Below are 19330 nucleotides of genomic sequence, written 5' to 3'. Positions count from 1 at the left end.
ACGGGCAGCAAACCACCAAACGATGACCATGACCTTTTTTTGGTGCAAGTTTAGCTTTGAGAAGTGCTTTGGAGCTTCTCAGTCCAAGCACTGAGCTGGTCATCGTTGGTTGTTGTATAAAATCTACTTTTTGTTTCACATCATAATCTGATGGAGAAATGAATCATTGTTGCATAAAATAAGCGAAGACAACACTTCAAAAGGATGATTTTTTTTTTTTTTTTTTGATTTGTGTTCAGCTGATGAGCTGGCCACTTATCAAGCCTTTTTACCTTTCCCATTTGCTTCAAATTCTGAACAACTGTAGAATGGTTGATGTTGAGTTTTCTGGCAACTTCTCATGTAGTTGTAAGAGGATCAGGTTCGATGATCATCTCAATTGATCATTGTCAACTTTGGTGGCCAGCCACTGCACTCCTCATCTTCAAGGCTCTTGTCTCCTTGGTAAAACTTCTTGAACTACCACTGCACTCTACTTGCGTTAGCAGATTCTGGACCAAATGCATTGCTGATACTGTGAATTGTCTCTGGTGCACTTTATGACCCATTTTGAACTCGAATAAAAAAACCACTTGAATTTGCCTTTTATCTAACATCATTTTCCTAGTCTAAAACAGCAAGTAATGTCATTAGCAAAAAGAAGCCATAAAGTGAGACATGCATGTTAAAATGATGTATATCGTGACCACATTTATTTAAGAATGTATTCCAATATCAAACAGCAAAGTTTAACAATGCAAAACCACACTTTTTCATCAGCCTAGTACTGTAATGGCTGCAGTCGCCACCCACAGTGATTCTGATGCCCAAGAAAGTAAAATCTGTCACAGCTCTCACTGTTTCTCCTTCTATTTACCATGAAGTGATGGGACTGGATGTCATGATCTTAGTTTTTTCAGTGTTGAGTTTTTTGAATGTTGTCAAGCCAGTTTTTTCACTCTTCTCTTTCACCATCATCAAAAAACTCTTTAGGTCCTCTTCGCTTTCTGCCATTAGAGTAGTATCATCTGTATATCTGAGGTGGTTGATATTTCTTTGGCAGTCTTGATTCTAGCTTGTGATTCATCCAGCCTAGGATTTTGCTCTGTGTATATAATTCCATAGTGGGTCATTAAATTGAAACTCAACAAGGGCGATGTCATGCATATTACCTACCGTAATCTTTGGTGTCATTTTATTAAAGTTAATGTCTAGGCTTTGGATTGGACCCCTGTTGCTGTTGGAAGGGGCAGGATAGTGAGAGAAATTATCAGAATTACAGAGGGCACAGATTTTCACAGTGAAGTAATTTTGATTACCCTTCTTTTTGTTTTTTTCAGGTTCAACTTCTCATCTCTGTCCTTCATGTACTATACATTGTTTTCTGTGGTCTAGTCAAAAAGCCATGTACACTTGCCTGCCCTTTGAAGACCATTTTAAAGAATTCTTCTAAGACAACTGGTAAGTCTGCTAATGAAAAAACATGGTGGACTATATTTCTTCCTTGTTCTAAAACTATTTGTCCTGAATTTATACAGTAATATTCTAGTAGCATTGCTTTGCATATATTTTTGTGTGCTTTTAATATTTCTCACTTTCTAACATTTAAGAGAATATTTTATGATGAGTGCATTTTTTAAAAAGTGCTTAGAGTTCTTAAGGGAAAACGTTAAAAGCATACGTACCCATATTGATAGTGGTATATGAACATGTATTAATTGTGTTAGTTACAGAATCTGGTTTAGCAGTTGTTGGATCCATGCTAAGAAGGGCATACCTGATATAACTGGTGGAGAATAGAGTCCAGAATATAATCACAAAACTTAGTAATTGCTATATAGAATGCTGCATCTCAGGAAAAGAACATTATATGTCATTGATTACATGTGTAATCAATGTTGAGATGAAAACTATCCATTTGGGGTCAAAAACAGGCTGGATACCAGAGAATTAAAGATACAAATATGTAAGAAGAGAATGAAGTTATCATTATCATAGGAAAAATACTGAGTTATTAAAGTATTTGAATGAGAAGGCATAATTTAAAACACAGTCATAAGAGAAACAGTTGTAAATTTTTAATTTTTGTGTAAACCAACTGGTCAAAAAGTTCTTTTGGATTTTCCCATGATATGTTATGGAAAACCTGAATGAACTTTTTGGCCAACCCAATATGTAGTTTGGGGGGGGGGAAAGTCAAAGTCAAGAGACAAATGGTAAATTGAGAAGGTAGTTTCCTTAAAATGACTGACTTCTTTTATATACAAAGACTATTTACAAATAATTAAAAAAATGCATAAAGTACATCTTAGAAAAAAGATATACATGTGGCTGATAAAAAGGGAAGATACTCAGTCTTTCTCATTAAAGAACGTTAAAACAACAGTGAGATGTCAGTTTTCACCTAAGGAGTAGCAAGGGTTTGAAGTGGAATGATCCTCGGGTGATGAGGGAGTTGGGAATTCTGGAATTATTCCTCACATAGACACACTTGGTATGTAACGTATGTAATAGTGCTGCAGGTTTTTGAGAGTTTGGTGAAACATTAGTTTCAGTTGCAAATAGCCTTCGAAACATTTCTAGGAATTTCCCCTACAAAAATACCCTCACATTCAAAGATCTGTATAAGGAATTTCAGTGCTTAGCCTGTGTGTAAAGATACCCTAGGAAATGCCTTCTAATTCAGCAGAAGCCTGTATGTGCTGTTACTGTAGAAATAGAAGCTTGGTCCAGTTGCTCTCAGAGTCACCAAAACACGTTCCTCTCACTTCCCTGCGGTCTGGCCCTGTTGTTTCTCCTGAGCCACAGACTTCTCTTCTTTAAATGGAAGCTCATTGCAGAAAAATATGTTTAATACCTTATTTATATAGAATGTATTCGTGCCCTTTTGTAAACACAGAACTTCTCTTTAGTGATACATAAGTACAGTGACAACCCCTGGGAAGTGATACTATGTGAATGTCTTGTCCGCATGAATGAGTATGTGAGTTTTTCTTAACTTTTACCGCCTAAGAAGATTAGCTTAAAAGTTTTAAAGTCCTGTTTTCTGGCAAGCAAGTTGCCTCAAGGGTGTCCTCCATCTGAATTGCTGTTTTTGACAAACCCCCCTCACAGCCTTTAAGGTCTCTGCTGAGAGCCTTCTCTGTGTTGTCTTCCACATTCGTATCTTCTCAATTGATGTAAGCACCACATTGTAAGACACCCCTAAAACCCCAACACCTAGAAGAGCATAGGGCACAAAATAATTAATTCATTAAATGAGTGGATAAAAATACATTAGGATGGATAAAGCATTACAAGATATGTTGTCTTTTTTTTAAAAGTTGTCTTTTCACAGTTAGATTTAGTTTAACAAGCACTTTGTAAAGTGGGTCTAAAGTTTCTTGCTCTGCCTGAATAGCCTAGCTTTAACTTTGACATTTACTCAGCCTTTGTGTGCTAACAGCTTGTTGATTCAGGGTATTAAAGTATAAGGCACATGCGGTAGATAATTCTGGAATCAGGCTTGGGTTCCTTACAGTCTTATAACCTGGGTAATTGACTTTGAACATTAGGTTCGTCATCTGTAGATGAAAATAATATTGGAGTCATATTGTTAGGATTAAATGAGATGATATATGTAAAAGTAGCAGAGTTCCTGGGACTTGGTTAAAAATTAGTTAGATTTTCCCCTTCTCTTCACAGTCTTTATAGAGATATATATAAATAAATGCATGTGCCATTCTAAACTTAAAATTTTTCAAGTATAGAATGGACTAGAAATAGCATTTCATTCAAATTATGATCCCTGAAAATCATTCCTGTATTTCTCCTTTGTCACAGCACTGTTTTTAAAGAATAAAATCGTGTGTGTTAGAAAATGGAAGTATTGCAGGAACGTGGTAAGACGCCGGCACGTTTGGAGTGTGACCACTGCAATTTCAGAGGCACAGATTATGAAAATGTACAAATCCACATGGGTACCATCCATCCAGAATTTTGTGATGAAATGGATGCCGGTGGGTTAGGTAAAATGATATTTTACCAGAAAAGTGCAAAGCTGTTTCACTGCCATAAATGCTTTTTCACCAGCAAGATGTACTCTAATGTATACTATCACATCACATCTAAACATTCGGCTGCAGAGAAATGGAATGAGAAACCAAAAAATCAGTTCAACAAAGAAGGAGAACCTGTGAAAAGCCCCCCTCTTCCTGAACACCAGAAAACAGCCTCCAGTTCAGCAGAGCTCCTGAAGCCTGCCCCTGCCCTTTCTATAGAAACACAGAAACTTGGCCCAGTTGCGTCTCCAGAATCACCAGAACCTGCTCCTCTTCCTTCCCTGGACTCTCAGAAGCCTGGCCCTGTTGTTTCTCCTGAGCCACAGACACCTTCTCTTCCTTCTCCTGAGCCTCCAAAACCGGCCCCTGTCTCTTCTCCTGAACTTCCAAAACCAGCCCCTCTTGTTTCTGAATCTCAGAAACTAGTCCCTGTTCCTTCTCCAGAACCACAGAAACTTGCTCCTGTGTCTCCTGAGCCAATAAAGGCCACTCTGACTAATCCCAAACCCCAGAAACACTCGCATTTCCCAGAAACATTGGTGCCGCCTTCCGCCCCATCCCCCGAGTCACCAGTACTAGCTGCCTCCCCAGAACCTTGGGGACCGTCCCCAACTGCATCTCCGGAGTCTCGGAAGCCAGCCCAGACTGTCTCCCCTGAGCCGAGGAAGCTGTCCCCATCAGTGTCTCCTGAACCTTGGAAGCTGTTCTCTGCTGTCTCCTCAGAGCCTCGGAGGCCAGCCCCATCTGTGTCACCAGGCTCTTGGAAGCCAGGGCCACCTGGATCCCCCAGGTCTTGGAAATCCAGTCCGTCAGCAGCATCAGGACCTTGGAAGCCAGCTAAACCTGCTCCATCTGTGTCTCCTGGACCTTGGAAACCGGCTCCATCCGTGTCCTCCGCCTCCTGGAAGTCTTCATCAGTCTCGTCTGGCTCCTGGAAATCTCCTCCTGCGTCTCCTGAGTCCTGGAAGTCTGGCCCACCGGAGCTGCGAAAGACCGCTACCACCTTGTCACCTGAACACTGGAAGACAGTTCCTCCAGAGTCTCCCGAGCTTCGCAAACCTGGCCCAACACTGTCCCCAGAGATCCGGAGTCCAGCAGGATCTCCAGAGCTCAGAAAGCCCTCAGGGTCTCCAGAGATTTGGAAGTTTTCTCCTGATCAGCGGAAAACATCTCCTGCTTCAGTTGATTATCCTGAGTCCCAGAAAAGTTCCCGTGGTGGTTCCCCTGATCTCTGGAAGTCTTCCTTTTTCATCGAACCTCAGAAACCTGTCTTCCCTGAGATACGGAAACCAGGTCCTTCTGGGCCATCTGAGTCCCCAAAAGCAGCCTCTGATATCTGGAAGCCTGTTCTCTCTGTCAGTACTGAGCCTAGAAAGCCTTCCCTGTTTTCTGAGCCTACCAAAACCGCCCCTCCTGCTTCTCCTGAACCACGAAAACGTGCTCTTTTTCCAGAGCCCCGGAAGCATGCCCTTTTCCCTGAACTTTCAAAGTCTGCCATCTTCTCGGAGTCTCAAAAGGCAGTTGAGCTTGGTGATGAACCACAGGCAGATGCCATAGATGATCAAAAGTGTGATGTTTTAGTTCAGGAAGAACTAATGGATACACCTAAGAAACTCTTGGAAGACACTTTATTTCCTTCCTCAAAGAAGCTCAAGAAAGACAACCAAGAGAACTCTGACGCTGAGCTTAGTAGCAGTGAGTGTATCAAAGCAGATTTGGATGCAGTAGATGGTAAGGGCCAAGAATCCAGCAGTGACCAAGAGCAGGTTGATGTGGAATCTATTGATTATAGTAAAGAGAACAAAATGGACATTACTAGTCCAGAGCAGTCCAAAAATGTATTGCAGTTTACTGAAGAAAAAGAGGCTTTTATCTCTGAAGAAGAGATTGCAAAATACATGAAGCGTGGAAAAGGAAAGTATTATTGCAAAATTTGTTGCTGTCGTGCTATGAAAAAAGGTGCTGTTTTGCATCATTTGGTTAACAAGCATAATGTCCATAGTCCTTACAAATGTACAATTTGTGGAAAAGCTTTTCTTTTAGAATCTCTCCTTAAAAATCATGTAGCTGCTCATGGGCAAAGTTTGCTTAAATGTCCACGTTGTAATTTTGAATCAAATTTTCCAAGAGGCTTTAAGAAACATTTAACTCATTGTCAAAGCCGGCATAATGAGGAAGCAAATAAAAAGCTGATGGAAGCTCTGGAACCTCCACTGGAGGAGCAGCAAATTTGATTTTTAAACATGGTGTGGATATGTGCTCTACAGAGTTGTCTATTGAACTCATTTGTTGAAAGTATTGGTTAGAAAGCCTAGTTGGGCCAGTAGATGCTGATGTTTGTGGTGTACTGTGTTTGTCTCAGTGGTGTTACAAAGAATAAGTGTTTGTTATTTTTTTTCTTGGTCTCTTGTTTATGTGGCTGTTGTTTAAGTCAATAAATGCATATTGTATATTCCATATGGGTAAAATTTCTCTAATTTCTTTAGTATATTTGAGTAATACGAAGAGGTAGGTGTTCTGTATAACAAGACTAAGTCGTACCCAGTTGGAAATGTCTAGTTACATCTTTTTTGTGCAACTAATTTTGGACAATGGAAATTAGGCATGAAAATTCTGAGAAGTTTTGTTCTCTTAACTGTGTTTTCAGATCATAAAAATTATTTTAAAGTTTCTATTTGGTCATAAAATATTAGTTTATTAATCTTGAACCACTTTTAGGTGTTTATTAGCTTTTATGTCATGGAAGTTTGGAGTCTCAGGGTTGCTGATTTTCTGCTAAAAGAGGGGAAATTGAGTCAGTTTAAAAGATAGTTTGCAGTCTTCTCCTGTAGGAAACAGAAACAGGGGTGTGATTTTAGGTCTTGTCCTTAGTTGATTCCTTTGGGGTCTTCCATTCTGTACCCTACCCCGGATCTGGCCCTTCCCTTCCCTATGAGCTCATACCAACAGGTGATCCTTACTTGCCAAATGTGTTACGAGTTGCACCTCCTTCTGGGCCTTACGCACCATCTTTTGGGGCTTCAGACCAGGGTCATGAGCAGAACCAAAAGTCTTCCAGATTCACCACAAAAAGTTTTATAAATAAACATTACTGTTTAAGAAATACGTCAGTTCTGTGTTTTTCACAGTTGTTACTGTAAGTACTTGGTGCCTGTTTATGGATTGTTGTATTCTAAAATATTTTGTCAAATGTGTATCAACCAAATTAAAAACAAAGGCTTTCATGTTAGCAGCATCTTCCTGTGTGTTTTCTTTTGTGTAATTATTTCCAGTTTCCACTTGTTTTCACACTGATTTTCGTATCTGGAGCAGCATTTTCTAAGCTCTATTTTCTCAGAGTGGTCAGGTAGGTTCAGGGACTGTACGGTCATCCTTTGGTGCCCACAGGGAATTAGTTCCATGACACCCTGCAGATACCAAAATCCATGGATGCTCGTCTCTTAAAAGCATGTAATGTTTGTATTTAACCTGTGCACGTCCTCCCATACTTTAAATCATCTCTAGATAACTTAGAGTGCCTAACACAATGTAAGTGCATTGTAAATAGTTATCAGCAAGTGGCAAATTCAAGTTTTGCTTTATGGAACTTTCTGGAAATTTTTTCGAATATTTTTGATCCATGATTGGTTGAATCCATGAAAGTGGAAACCAAGGATGCACGAGTCCTAGCTTCATGAGGCTTTGTATGAAAATTCTCATCAATCCATGTTAGCCTATTAAAGGGCACTTAATCCTGGTAGTGGTCAGTCCTGACTGCTTCATTTAAACAATAGGGAGCATTTAGTGTCGTAAGGATTCTGATTTGTAGCCAGAAATGAGATATTGGCTTATGCACTTGAATTCCATCAAACAAGCAGCTCCAGACCTGTCATTTCAGAGAACATGGTCTGGCAGGGAAGGCACTGCTTGATGGGATTGTTGGTTTACACTGGGCAGCTTAACAACAAGCTTGTGAGTTGTGGAGTTAACTCCTAGACATGATGCCAATAGGCAGGAGGGGGAAGGTGTCTTGGATACAGCTGTCTTTAATATGCTGACTTGATTAAAATTATGAGTAGAAAAACAAAGGGCCTCCAGTGCCCAGAAACTGTTTTGAAGCCTGCAATCAAAACAACCATGTCTGAGCATGTAACAGCATGCAACAGGTTCTTTGGAGTCATATCTTTTGGTGCAGTCTTCTCAGAGAGTCCTCTATATCTGCTCAAGGGGAATCTGGCTAGATCCTATAACTTGGCATCTCATGTTGGTGTTTAATAATGCTGTCATAAGATGGATTTGGTGCTAGATTAAGGAGCTGTGCTGCATGTGTAGTTTGGCATTAAGGCCAATTTTAGTTGAGTAAACCACCATGTTCTTGGCTCACCTCAGTTATAGCTTCCCAAAATTTTCTCCTTTTACCTCTAAGGGGTAAACTGTCCTTAGTTTAGAACCTATTTACTTTCTTTTTACTTTTTAATTTGTTTATGTATTTTTGGCTGTGTAAGAGTTTTCCACAATGTGATCCACACAGTCAAAGGCGATGAAGCAGTCACTGAACTGATTGTGACTTTACCCTTCTGGTGTCAAAGAAACGAGATTTCTTTGAGGAACAAATACAGATTGCCATTAGACACATGAATGCTCAGCATCCCTATCAGTTCAGTTCAGTCGCATGGCTCTTAGGAAATTCTGGAGGAATATATCAAAAAGAACGGGTTTCCCAGGCCAGATTAGATGTAAAGAGCCTGTCTGCCAATGCAGGAGAAGTAAGTTCAATCCCTGGGTGAGGAAGACGCACTGGAGGAGGGCATGGCAACCCACTTCAGTATTCTTCCCTGAAATACTATGGACAGAGGAGCCTGGCAGGCTACAGACCACAGGGTCCACAGAATCAGACATGACTGAAGGGTTAGGGTTTAGGGTTAAGGTTAGGGTTAGGATTTAGGGTTAGGGTTGGGGGGTTGGGAGGGTAGAGGAGGGGGTCAGGAGTGTGGAGGAGGGGTGGGAGGATGGAAGGCCTGCTGTCTGCACATACGTTCCCCACCCCCGACCATCTTCAGAATTGCTCATTCGTGTAGCAAGATCCTAGTTGGGTTTTCACCTGTGTAACTGGTGGGTTCTTAATGAGCAATGTGAACAGTGACATTAAATGTCCTCAGTCAGGACTAGATACTTAACTATGCCACATAAAGGTGTAAGAACCTGGGGAGGCATGTGCAGCCAGTACCCCTAGGGACAAGGTTCAGACTTGACCCCTCAACATTTTGGGGTCCAACCACTGCTTTATCATTTATGAGGGCCCAGTTCTGACTCTAAGGGTTCTGTAATCCAGCCTCCATCCTCCTTTAATGAGACCCACACTTCTAGGATCCTACAGAGCAGGGCCTGTGTGAGTTCTCTGTGGCTTCTCTAACAAACAACCACATGTTGGGTGATTTAAAGCAGCAGGAGTTCATCCTCCCCCAGTACTGGAAACCAGACACCTGAGATCAAGGACTGAGGTCCCTCCAGAGGCTCCAGGATAGGGTCCTTCCTGCCTTCTCCAGCTTTGGGGCTCCAGGGGTCCCGGGGCTTGTGGCCCCCTCCTTACCCCCTCTGCCTCCATCTTCATGAGGCTTCTCATCTGTGTCCTCTTTCATCTCTTATAAGGACTCTGTCAGTTGGATTGAAGGTCACCCTAACCCTAGATGACCTTACCTTGAGATCCTTAACTACATCTACAAAGACCCTTTTCCCAGATATGGCCCTGTTCCCGTGTTCTGGGGGGACACATCTTTTGGGGCCACCATTTACCCCATTATCTGTATATAAAATAACCCTTATTTTAGGAGATCACCACAGGCCCATATAGACGGGCACAGACAGCGACCACACTCGTGGCATCTGGAGAGAATCAGGATCCTGGAGTCACCTGGAACAGATCATGCCTGGCTTCATCAGGTGAGGGGACTCACAGGGAGGAGCGGGGCATGGTCTTGTTCAGGCTTCAGAAAGACCATGTTGGGTGGGATGTGAGATGCACCGTGAGGGCAGGGAGCTTTGTAGGGCCTGATGGAGGGATTAGGCTTGGGCCAGGGCCGTGTGTGTAGAGTGGAATTAGTGTGGGGGTTGGCCATATGCCCTGGAGAAGGAGCTGACAGTCCCTGGGGCACAAGGAACTGGGAACCTGGGAGGCTTCTGTGTTACTGAACCAAACTTGAGTCCACACACCTGAGTGCAGTAAAGCCAGTCGCCTGACACCAGGTGCAGTAAAGGAAAGTGCAGCATTAATTGTAAAGGCACCAATACGTGGAGACAAGTAACTCTTGCCCTAAACCCTGAAATCCCTGAAGGGCTTCAGGAAAGCAGTTTTACGGGCCACATGAGGGAGGTGGGGTCATGATGATTTCGTATGTGGATCCTCACCAGTATGTGATTCGCTGGTGCACAGTTCTCTGGTTGGTGAGGTAACAGGTGGCTAACCTCACAAATCCTCAGGTACTGGACACTCTGGGGGTGACGTGTTCATGCTCATCAAGCAGTTAACTTCTTCCACTCAGTGAGGCTTTTAGCAGCTGTAAAACAACTCCCTGAGTGTGCCTCAGATACTATTATCTCCATACTTCAGAGAGGAGTTACAGCAGAGGATACGGGACGGTGTCTGTTCTGGGAGGGCCCCATTGGCTCCTGCTTGGTTACACCAGGTGTCTGGGCTCAGCCAACTGGAGAAGTTGGGGCTGCCTCCTGGGCGTGGGGAGCAGCAGGATTGCAGTCCTTGAGGGGCCTGTTTGTCCCCAGGATGAGATGGGGAGGCCGTGGATGGACAGATGCACCTGGCCTAGGAGAGGGGTACAGGCTGGAAATGTCACTGGAATCATTGCAGGGAGGAAGGGGAAAGGCCAGGAGGGGGCAGGTTGGTTATAGCACCTATGTGCAGGTGATGGTGGTCCTGTTGGACACAACTCAGAGCCATAAGGAGTGGTGGTCAGGGGCTCAGCTTCGTCCTCTTATTCTTTGTTTATCTGTAACTTCCCACTCCTGCAGCGAGGAGCCTGGCCCCCACCATTTGCATTTTCAGCTCTTTTCTCCTCTTCAGATTACATGTACAGTGGTCTCAGAATTGCTAGCTACTGCACTCTGGAACGGAGAAGGCGACGGCACCCCACTCCAGTACTCTTGCCTGGAAAATCCCATGGACAGAGGAGCCGGGTGGGCTGCGGTCCATGGGGTCGCTAGGAGTCGGACACGACTGAGCGACTTCACTTTCACTTTTTGCTTTCATGCACTGGAGAAGGAAATGGGAACCCACTCCAGTGTTCTTGCCTGGAGAGTCCCGGGGACGGCAGAGCCGGGTGGGCTGCTGTCTCTGGGGTCGCACAGAGTCGGACACGACTGAAGTGACTTAGCAGCAGCAGCACTCTGGAAAGATCTCTATAAAATGAAGCCCAGTGTGTATGTGCAGGCCATTTTGCCTTTTGTGTATCCATTCATTTCCAAAGTCAACACATTTTGCCCCATCTCCTACAGTGAGATATCTTTTCAGTGCATTTATAATGTGGTTAGGTTTTGTTGCATTGTGTATTCTGTTCTGTGATTCTCCTACACTCTGAATAACCATACTTGAATAGATTGTTTGATCCTTTGGGCTATACAAATCGATGAGTGTAGACAAACACATAGTGACAGGGGTCTATCCTAAAGCATCACAGGGAATACTTCAACCCCCTTCAGCAGATGATCTGCTTATCATCTATTTAGCTTTGCTTTTCCTAGAATGTCATAAATGAGGTCATACTGTGTGCTGTTTCTCCAGACTGTATTCTTTCACTGAGTGATATGCACGTGAGAGTTAACCATGCTTTTCAAGGTTTGGTGGTTCATTCCTTACTACTGATGAGTAATACTCTATTGCATGTGTATGGGAGGAAAAACAATTTTCACTCTGCCCTTCCATAATACAAGACAAATCACCAGGAGAAAAAACAGAGGCATACCTCCTCTATGCTTCCCTGGTGGTTTTGTGGTAAAGAATCTGCCTGTAATACAGGAGACTTGGGTTTGACCCCTGGGTTGGGAAGATCCCCTGGAGAAGGAAATGGCAACCCACTCCAGTATTCTTGCCTGGGGAATCCCATGGACAGAGGAGCCTGGCAGGCTATAGTCTGTGGGGTTGCAAGGAGGCGAACATGACTTAGTGACTAAAACAACAAGTAGCTTCTGTATACAGGGGAGCTACCAAAGAAACCTGAGTCACTCCCTGAAATGGCCAAAGTCATCACCTTAAATGCCATCTTCAGCTAAAAACAAGACCCTGAAGGATGGGAGAAGCCCATTATGGAAGGTAATTACACAAAACACAGTAAAGAAGGGTATGATTGTTTATAGATTTAAGTCGGGACCTCTCCATTGATAAGTTACTTGAGTTTTAATTCGCCTTTTATTTCTGGTGCAAACAGGGACAGCCCTTAAATGCAGAGATTTGTCTGCTGTAAATGTCCATCACAAAATGGCAATTGCTACTTAGTTTACTGAGAGCCCTCTTTTTTTTTTTTTTCATGGAAGTGGACTTAAGCAATCCTCATAGCAGAGAGGCATATTTTGGGGTGGCATGTTCTACTTGCTTTGACGTGGATATACCCCACTTTGATTATGCATTCATCTATTGAAGGATACCATGATTACTTCAAGCTTTTAACTATTATGGGTAGTGCTGCTGTGCCTAAGTTCATCTTTGTTTGCCTTTGGGCATGGATTTTTCAAAGCAGTTTCCTAAATACTGGAAGTACGATTGTTGGATCTCTAGGTGAGGTGTGCTTAGCTTTAGAGAAAACTGCCCAACTGTGTTACAAGGTGGCTGTGCATGCATCCCACCAGCACGGAGGGAGCGTTCCTGCTCTTCCTCAGCCTCCAGCAATTGGTATTGTCATATATTTAGAGTTTAGCAGCCCTAATATGTGTAGTGTGATAGCTTGTGACTTTAATTTGTAATTCCCTAATGGTGTATGGTGTATGATGTTGAGTGTGTTTTTGTTTTGTACTATCTGTATAACTTTTTTTTTGGCTGGGTGTCTCTTCAGATCTTTACTTATTGTTTATAGGGTTGTTCAAGAGGTCTTTCTCTATTTTGTGTCCAAATCCTGTATCAGATATGAATTTTGCAAATATTTTTCTCCCAGTTTGTGGCTTGTATTTTGATTTTCTGAATGAGGTCTTTCAGAATAGACATCTTTATTTCTATAAAGTCCACACTATTTTTCTTTTTTAGACTGACAGCTTGTGTGTTAAAACTCAAAGCTCATGATATACAGGCCAAACCCAGGGTCATGTAGATTTTCTATGTTTATGTCCACAATTTTGATAGTTTCAAAATTTAAATGTCTGTTAATAAATTTGAGTGAATTTGGTGACTACATTTCATTCTATACAGTTTCAAGTTATTTATTCCTTAACTATTTTGGAGAAGCTTTGGATATTGGCAATATTTCAGTTTTAATTTCCATAGTTTAATGGACCTAGCAGAACTGCCCCAAGGGGCGGAGTCTCCACTTAGCTGTGCCTGCGCGAGTGAGGGCAGAGAAGGCGATGGCACCCCACTCCAGGGCTCTTGCCTGGAAAATCCCAGGGACGGAGGAGCCTGGTGGGCTGCAGTCCATGGGGTCGCTAGAGTCGGACACGACAGAGTGACTTCCCTTTCACTTTCACGCAATGGAGAAGGAAATGGCAACCCGCTCCAGTGTTCTTGCCTGGAGAATCCCAGGGACGGGGGAGCCTGGTGGGCTGCCGTCTCTGTGGTCGCACAGAGTCGGACACGACTGAAGCGACTTAGCAGCAGCAGCAGCAGCAGCAGCAGCAGCCGCGAGAGTGAGGGAGGCTTGAGCTGCAGTTCCCATTGGCTGGCAGGGAGCGAGGAGCCCGCCTCCTCGACCACCCGCGCCCCAAGCTGAATTCCCGCTCTGCCTGAGCGCCTGGCTGCCCGTGGCTGCTGACTGGAGTCTGGTCTCCTCAGGACGCGCTGGGGCTTCAGCTTTGGGACGTTGTGGGGTTCACTTCAGGCTGACAGGAGATGGGTCTCCTCAGGACCATTGGTGTTTCGGCTTTGGGACATTGTGGGGTGAGTTCAGGCTGGATGGGTGTCCTTGTAAAGCACAGGGAATAAACATGATGCCCCAGGAAGCTGTATCACACTCTGTTTTGCGTCGCCCTTGCCTGGAACCGGGGCCGTGCATGCTCCAGTTAGAGACGCGTGTAGGCGTGTTGTCCTTGGAGTTAATCAAAGCAACTAAACGGAAAAACGATCCAAGTGACTCCCGACACTGCCAGTGCGGTCGTGAAAGGGAAAGGCTTGAGCCGCATTTCAGGACCGGAATACGGAAAGTGTGTGCTAGCTTCCTGCACTCGCGTTCCAGAACACTTCAGAAGGATCGAGGGGATCTCCGAGGCCCTTACTAGGGAAACAGTCTGTGAACCCAGCGGCCCCGGCGGCGTGGGCGTGGCCGTCCCTGCGCAGCTGTCTCCTGACCGTCGAGCAGGGGCCTTTCCACGGCGAGTTCCCCTGTTTACAAAGCGCGGTGGAGCAGCCCCTCTGAGAGGCTGGACCACAGTGGGAGCTGCTGAGTAGCTCAGGTCCTGGGGATGCTCCTGTGAGCCACACGTCTCAGGAGGAGGAGTCAGGAGGAGACACAGCGGCCCAGAAGGGCGAGGGCCAAGGAAAGGGCCTTTAAAAAGCTAAGTTTTAGATTCCCAGGAACCAGGTGTTTCCACTTTAGGTGGTGCGTCTATGTGTCAGATGTCTGTCCCGGCGCTTGCACATGGGCTCCTGGAAGCCCTGGGCGGCTGCATGTGGCCCAGGGGCCCTGTGTGCCTGGCTGTCACCACACAGTGACGCTGCCCATGTGTCCACACTGGACCAGTCGGAGAGGACCCTCCTCCAGGCCCAGAGAGTGGGCTGGGAAGCAGGAGGACTGGAACAAGGTGGGGGCCCTGCTGTACCCCTTTATATTCCCAGTTCTGGCTTTCTTTGCGCTAAGATCCTCAGGACCTGCTGGTGCTTCAGCTTTCGTCAGCCTATGCCAGCCCTGCCAGCAACAAAGAGTGAGTTTTTTCCATGCATTTCTAAGTCATTTAGACTCTGCTGCATTCTGTGTTTCATTCTGTAACACTCTCATATCCTAAATAACTAAATTTGAATAGATTATGATTTACTAACTGAGGTCTAAAGGTCTATGTGTTTATACAAATGCACAGTGGTAGATATTCATCTGTAATGTCAGTTCAGTCGCTCAGTTGTCTCTGACTGTTTGCGACCCCATGGACTGCAGCCCGCCAAGCTTCTCTGTCCATCACCAACTCCCGGAGCTTACTCAAACTCATGTCCATCTAGTCAGTGGTGCCATCCAATCATTTCATCTGTAATGTATCAGATGGAATATTGAACCTCCTACCTCATAATCTTTTTCTAAGTCTGTTTTGTCTTTTTCAGAATGTCGTATAAATGGGGTCATTAGTGTGTAGACTGGATTCTTTCACTTGGCAATATACATGTAAGATTCATCCATGATTTTTGCTTGGTTTGATGGTTCATCCTGTTATATTTCTGAATACTATTCCGTTGCATGTGTTTTGGAGGAAAAATAATGTTCCCTTTCCATTTCTCTTTTCCTCATTGAGACTTTCCCCCGCGATGAAAGGCAGATGAACTGGAGGAAAACAGAAGCTTATTACCATGCATACCCCCTATATGCTTGTAAGGTACCTAGGAAAACCTGAAATGGCCCAAGCCTGTAACTTATGTGCTGTCTTTAGCTAAGAACAAAAGAAAGACATTGGGCAGGGGGTGCACGGTGGAATGATTTGGGAGGTTTGGAGGCAAAGCACAGTAAACAGGGGTCTGGCTATTATGCAGATTTACATCCAGACCATCTCCATGGACTAGCTTCTCTTAAGACTTCGTTATCCGTCCATTTCTGGTACACAGGTGGAGACAGCCTTACAAGTGGAGATTTCCCTAATAAATGTAAATTTAATTCCTAAAAGGGCATTTTCAAACATTCTCCTGGATCTGCTGTTTTTTAAATGTCAGTCCAGAATTATCCTGATGTCCAAAAGACACAACTTGGGGTGGCATATTCTGCTCCCCTTGATGTACATGTGCCCTAATTTGCTTATTAATTCATTTACAGAAGAACAGTCTGATGTCTTTCAGTTTTTAACCAATTTTTAACCCAGAATAGAGCTACTGTGCATTATTTTATGCACAGTTTTTCAAAGCTGTTGTCTAAATACAAGAGGTGTAGTATTGCATCCTGGAAAAGGCAATGGCACCCCACTCCAGTACTCTTGCCTGGAAAATCCCACGGACGGAGGAGCCTGGTGGGCTGCAGTCTATGGGGTCGCTAGGAGTCAGACAAGACTGAGCGACTTCCCTTTCACTTTTCACTTCATGCATTGAAGAAGGAAATGGCACCCCGCTCCAGTGTTTTTGCCTGGAGAATCCCAGGGACGGCGGAGCCTGGTGGGCTGCCGTCTATGGGGTCGCTAGGAGTCAGACAAGACTGAGCGACTTCCCTTTCACTTTTCACTTCATGCATCGGAGAAGGAAATGGCACCCCGCTCCAGTGTTCTGGCCTGGAGAATCCCGGGGACGGGGGAGCCTGGTGGGCTGCCGTCTGTGGGGTCGCACAGAGTCGGACACGACTGAGTGGCTTGGCAGCAGCAGTGCTGCATCCTAGATGATGAGTCTGTTTAGCTTTGGAGAAAACTGTCAGACTGTCTTCCAAAGGTGGCTGTGCATGCATCCCACCATGATCTTGAGTATGTTTTCTTATGGTTGTTTACTATCAGAGTACCCTCTGTGGCCAGGTGTTTCTTATGGTTGTTTACTATCAGAGTACCCTCTGTGGCCAGGTATCTGTTTCAGTCTTTACCAATTATTAATGGGTTTGTTTGCTCTAGAGTTCTTGGTATAATTTGAGTACAAATTCTTTATCAGATATGTGTTGTTTTAAAAAAAATATTAATGTTTGTCTGTGCTGTCAAAGCAAGAGGTTTTATTGGGAAGGGCTGCCTGGGTGGAGGGCAGGAGGGTGAGGGAAGCTGAGAGAACTGCTCTGCCACGTGGCTCACAGTCTCGGGTTTTATGGGCATTGGATTAGTTTCTGGTTTATCTCTGGCCAGTCATTCTGAATTGGAGTCCTTCCTGGTGGCATATGCATCACTCATCCAAGGTGGATTCTAGCAAGGAGGATCCTGGGAGGTTGGTAAGACCTATGGATTGGAATCTCCCATCTCCTTTGACCTTTCCTGAATTCTTCTGGTTGGTGGTAGCTTGTTAGTTCCTTGTTCCTTACCCAGGACCTCCTGTTGTAAGATGACTCCGGCAAGTGGTTTCTCTGGTGCCTGACAAGGACGGGCAGGTAGTTTTAGTTAGTGGTTCCCCTAACACTTTGTCCTTTGGTTTTCTTGAGTAAGGTCCTTTACAGAGTGAATGTATACATTTTTAAAAGTCAGTGTTTTAATTAATTTATTTAAAACATTTTGTATATTGGCTTTTTTGTTGTGTTTTAGAACTCATCACCAGACTCAAGGTCATGTAGATCTTTTGTTGTTTTCTAAAATGTTTATAGTTTTAATTGAAATGTGGTGTCAGTTGCAAAGTTTGTGTTTATGTTCCTTTCATTCTGTATGGTTTTTAATCAATTTTAATCAATTGTTCCCTGGCTGTGTGTTGAGCAGTGTCATGGAGATTTTTGGCTCCGTTTCAGTTTGGGTTTCCAGTCTGAGTGCTCACAGCAAAGCTGGTTCTGGGTGAGCCCTCTGGGGTCTGTGAGTGCAGGGCTGCCCGCTCTTCTCTGGTGGCCTGCTTGGGGCACCAACCCCACCTCTGACCTGTGGGGACAGGACATTTGCCTTCAGATTCAGCTCGGTGACCAGCTGGTGAGAGCTTTGTCTTCTCAGCACCGTCAGGGCTTGGGCTCCTGGATAATGGGGCTGTGTCCAGGCTGAGAGGAGGGGGGTTGCCTCGGTGCCCACCAGCAAGGGGGCGCTGCAAGAGGGAAAAATGAGGATGAAGTAGACGTTTCCTGTGTCCAGCTGAGCGCTGACCGGAGGTCCATCTCAGAGAACTCGTTGGCGGAGGGTGGGGGGTCGGGGGGTGGGGTTGGGGGTGGAAAAGAGCTCCATGTGCAAAATGGTGAGTTTTTAGTTAGATTTCTGTTAGATGATCTAGAGGATGCCCAGTGATGTTCTTTGGTGTAGGTGGCCAGTTTTCCTGTCACTGATTCTTGAAAGGACTGTCCTTTCCTCTTTGCATGTCCTTGGCTTGATTTTCATGAACTGTCCACATACATGTGGCTTTATTCCCGGGCGCTCTATTCTTTCCTCGAGTCCCTGTGCCTGTGTTTGTGCCAGTCCCTCACTGTTGTGGTTACTACAGCTCCATGATGTAGTTTGAAGTCAGAGAGGAAGATGCCTCCAGGTTCATTCTTCTTTCTCAGAGTCTTTTGGGCTGTTCAGGGTCCTTAGTTGTTGCAGAATATTATTAGGAATGTTTCTATTTCTATGAAAAATGCCATTGGATATTATATTTTGAGTGCAGTGCATTTGCTGATGGCTTTGGTTAGAATGGACAGTTTAATAACTCATTTTTCCAGTGCATGAGCATGGAATATTTTTCTGTTTATTTGTGTTTTCTTTGGTTTCTTTATCAGTGCTTTCTAGTTTTCTAACTACTGGTCTTTTATGTCCTTGGTTAAGTTTTTTCTTAATTTTTGTTTCTGATTGTTACTAGTGTATAGAAACACAAGTGATTTTCGTATATTGATTTAGATTGTAAATTGTAGTATTTTATATGATTGTAAATTGATCCCAAATTATTCAACTTTACTGAATGTATTCTAACAACTTTTTGTGAAGTTATGTGGGAAATTTTGTTTGTAAATTCCATGTGGACTCCTTCAAGGACAATGAGCATCACAACTTCCCTTGAACTTTGTCTGGGTAAGTCTTGGCCTCTATAAGAAAGTTTCAAGCCTGTCTGATCTGATTTTCTTTTGTGGTATTGACGTGGTTGTTTTGAAAAATAATTTACTTTTCAGTAACTTAAAATGTGCAGTAAACTCTTAATAATGGTTAAAAAAATACTCACATTTGCCACATCACCTAAAATACTCCATGCGTTTTATCCAAAATGGGCGCATTCTCCTGTGGAACCAGCACATAATCTCCAAAATCAGGAAATCATATAGTTTCTACATTATAATGTAATCCACAGCCCCACTTCCACTTTCAGCAGTTGTCCAATTGTATGAAAATATCTTTTTTCCCATCCGCATCCAATATTTTTTTAGATTGTTACT

At 43.9% G+C, this 19330-nt stretch overlaps 2 protein-coding genes across 7 annotated transcripts in view; both read left to right on the top strand.

The window, feature by feature from the left end:
• LOC102415736 (olfactory receptor 5M9) overlaps positions 1–19330 on the top strand; it is a 40784-nt gene that overhangs the window by 1910 nt on the left and 19544 nt on the right. For 4 of the 6 annotated variants that reach the window (XR_006543927.1, XR_006543928.1, XM_044927013.2 and 1 more), the window contains 2 exons: positions 1320–1440; positions 9827–9938. The gene's annotated coding sequence lies outside the window, so the exon portion shown is untranslated. Of the gene's footprint in view, positions 1–1319; positions 1441–9826; positions 9939–19330 lie in introns of those variants that run through there. The other 2 variants (XR_006543926.1, XM_025262490.3) reach the window with 2 other exon arrangements.
• Positions 1320–7248, top strand: CHAMP1 (chromosome alignment maintaining phosphoprotein 1). Its single transcript, XM_025262489.3, has 2 exons — positions 1320–1440; positions 3802–7248. Exon 2 carries the CDS (start codon positions 3839–3841, stop codon positions 6251–6253), a length of 2415 nt encoding a protein of 804 aa, XP_025118274.1. The 5' UTR covers positions 1320–1440; positions 3802–3838; the 3' UTR covers positions 6254–7248.

The sequence above is a fragment of the Bubalus bubalis genome, chromosome 13, assembly GCF_019923935.1.
Source record: "Bubalus bubalis isolate 160015118507 breed Murrah chromosome 13, NDDB_SH_1, whole genome shotgun sequence".
Taxonomy (NCBI): domain Eukaryota; kingdom Metazoa; phylum Chordata; class Mammalia; order Artiodactyla; family Bovidae; genus Bubalus; species Bubalus bubalis.
The sequence above is the reverse complement of the archived record's forward strand: the minus strand, read 5'-3'. Positions and strand labels throughout refer to the sequence as shown.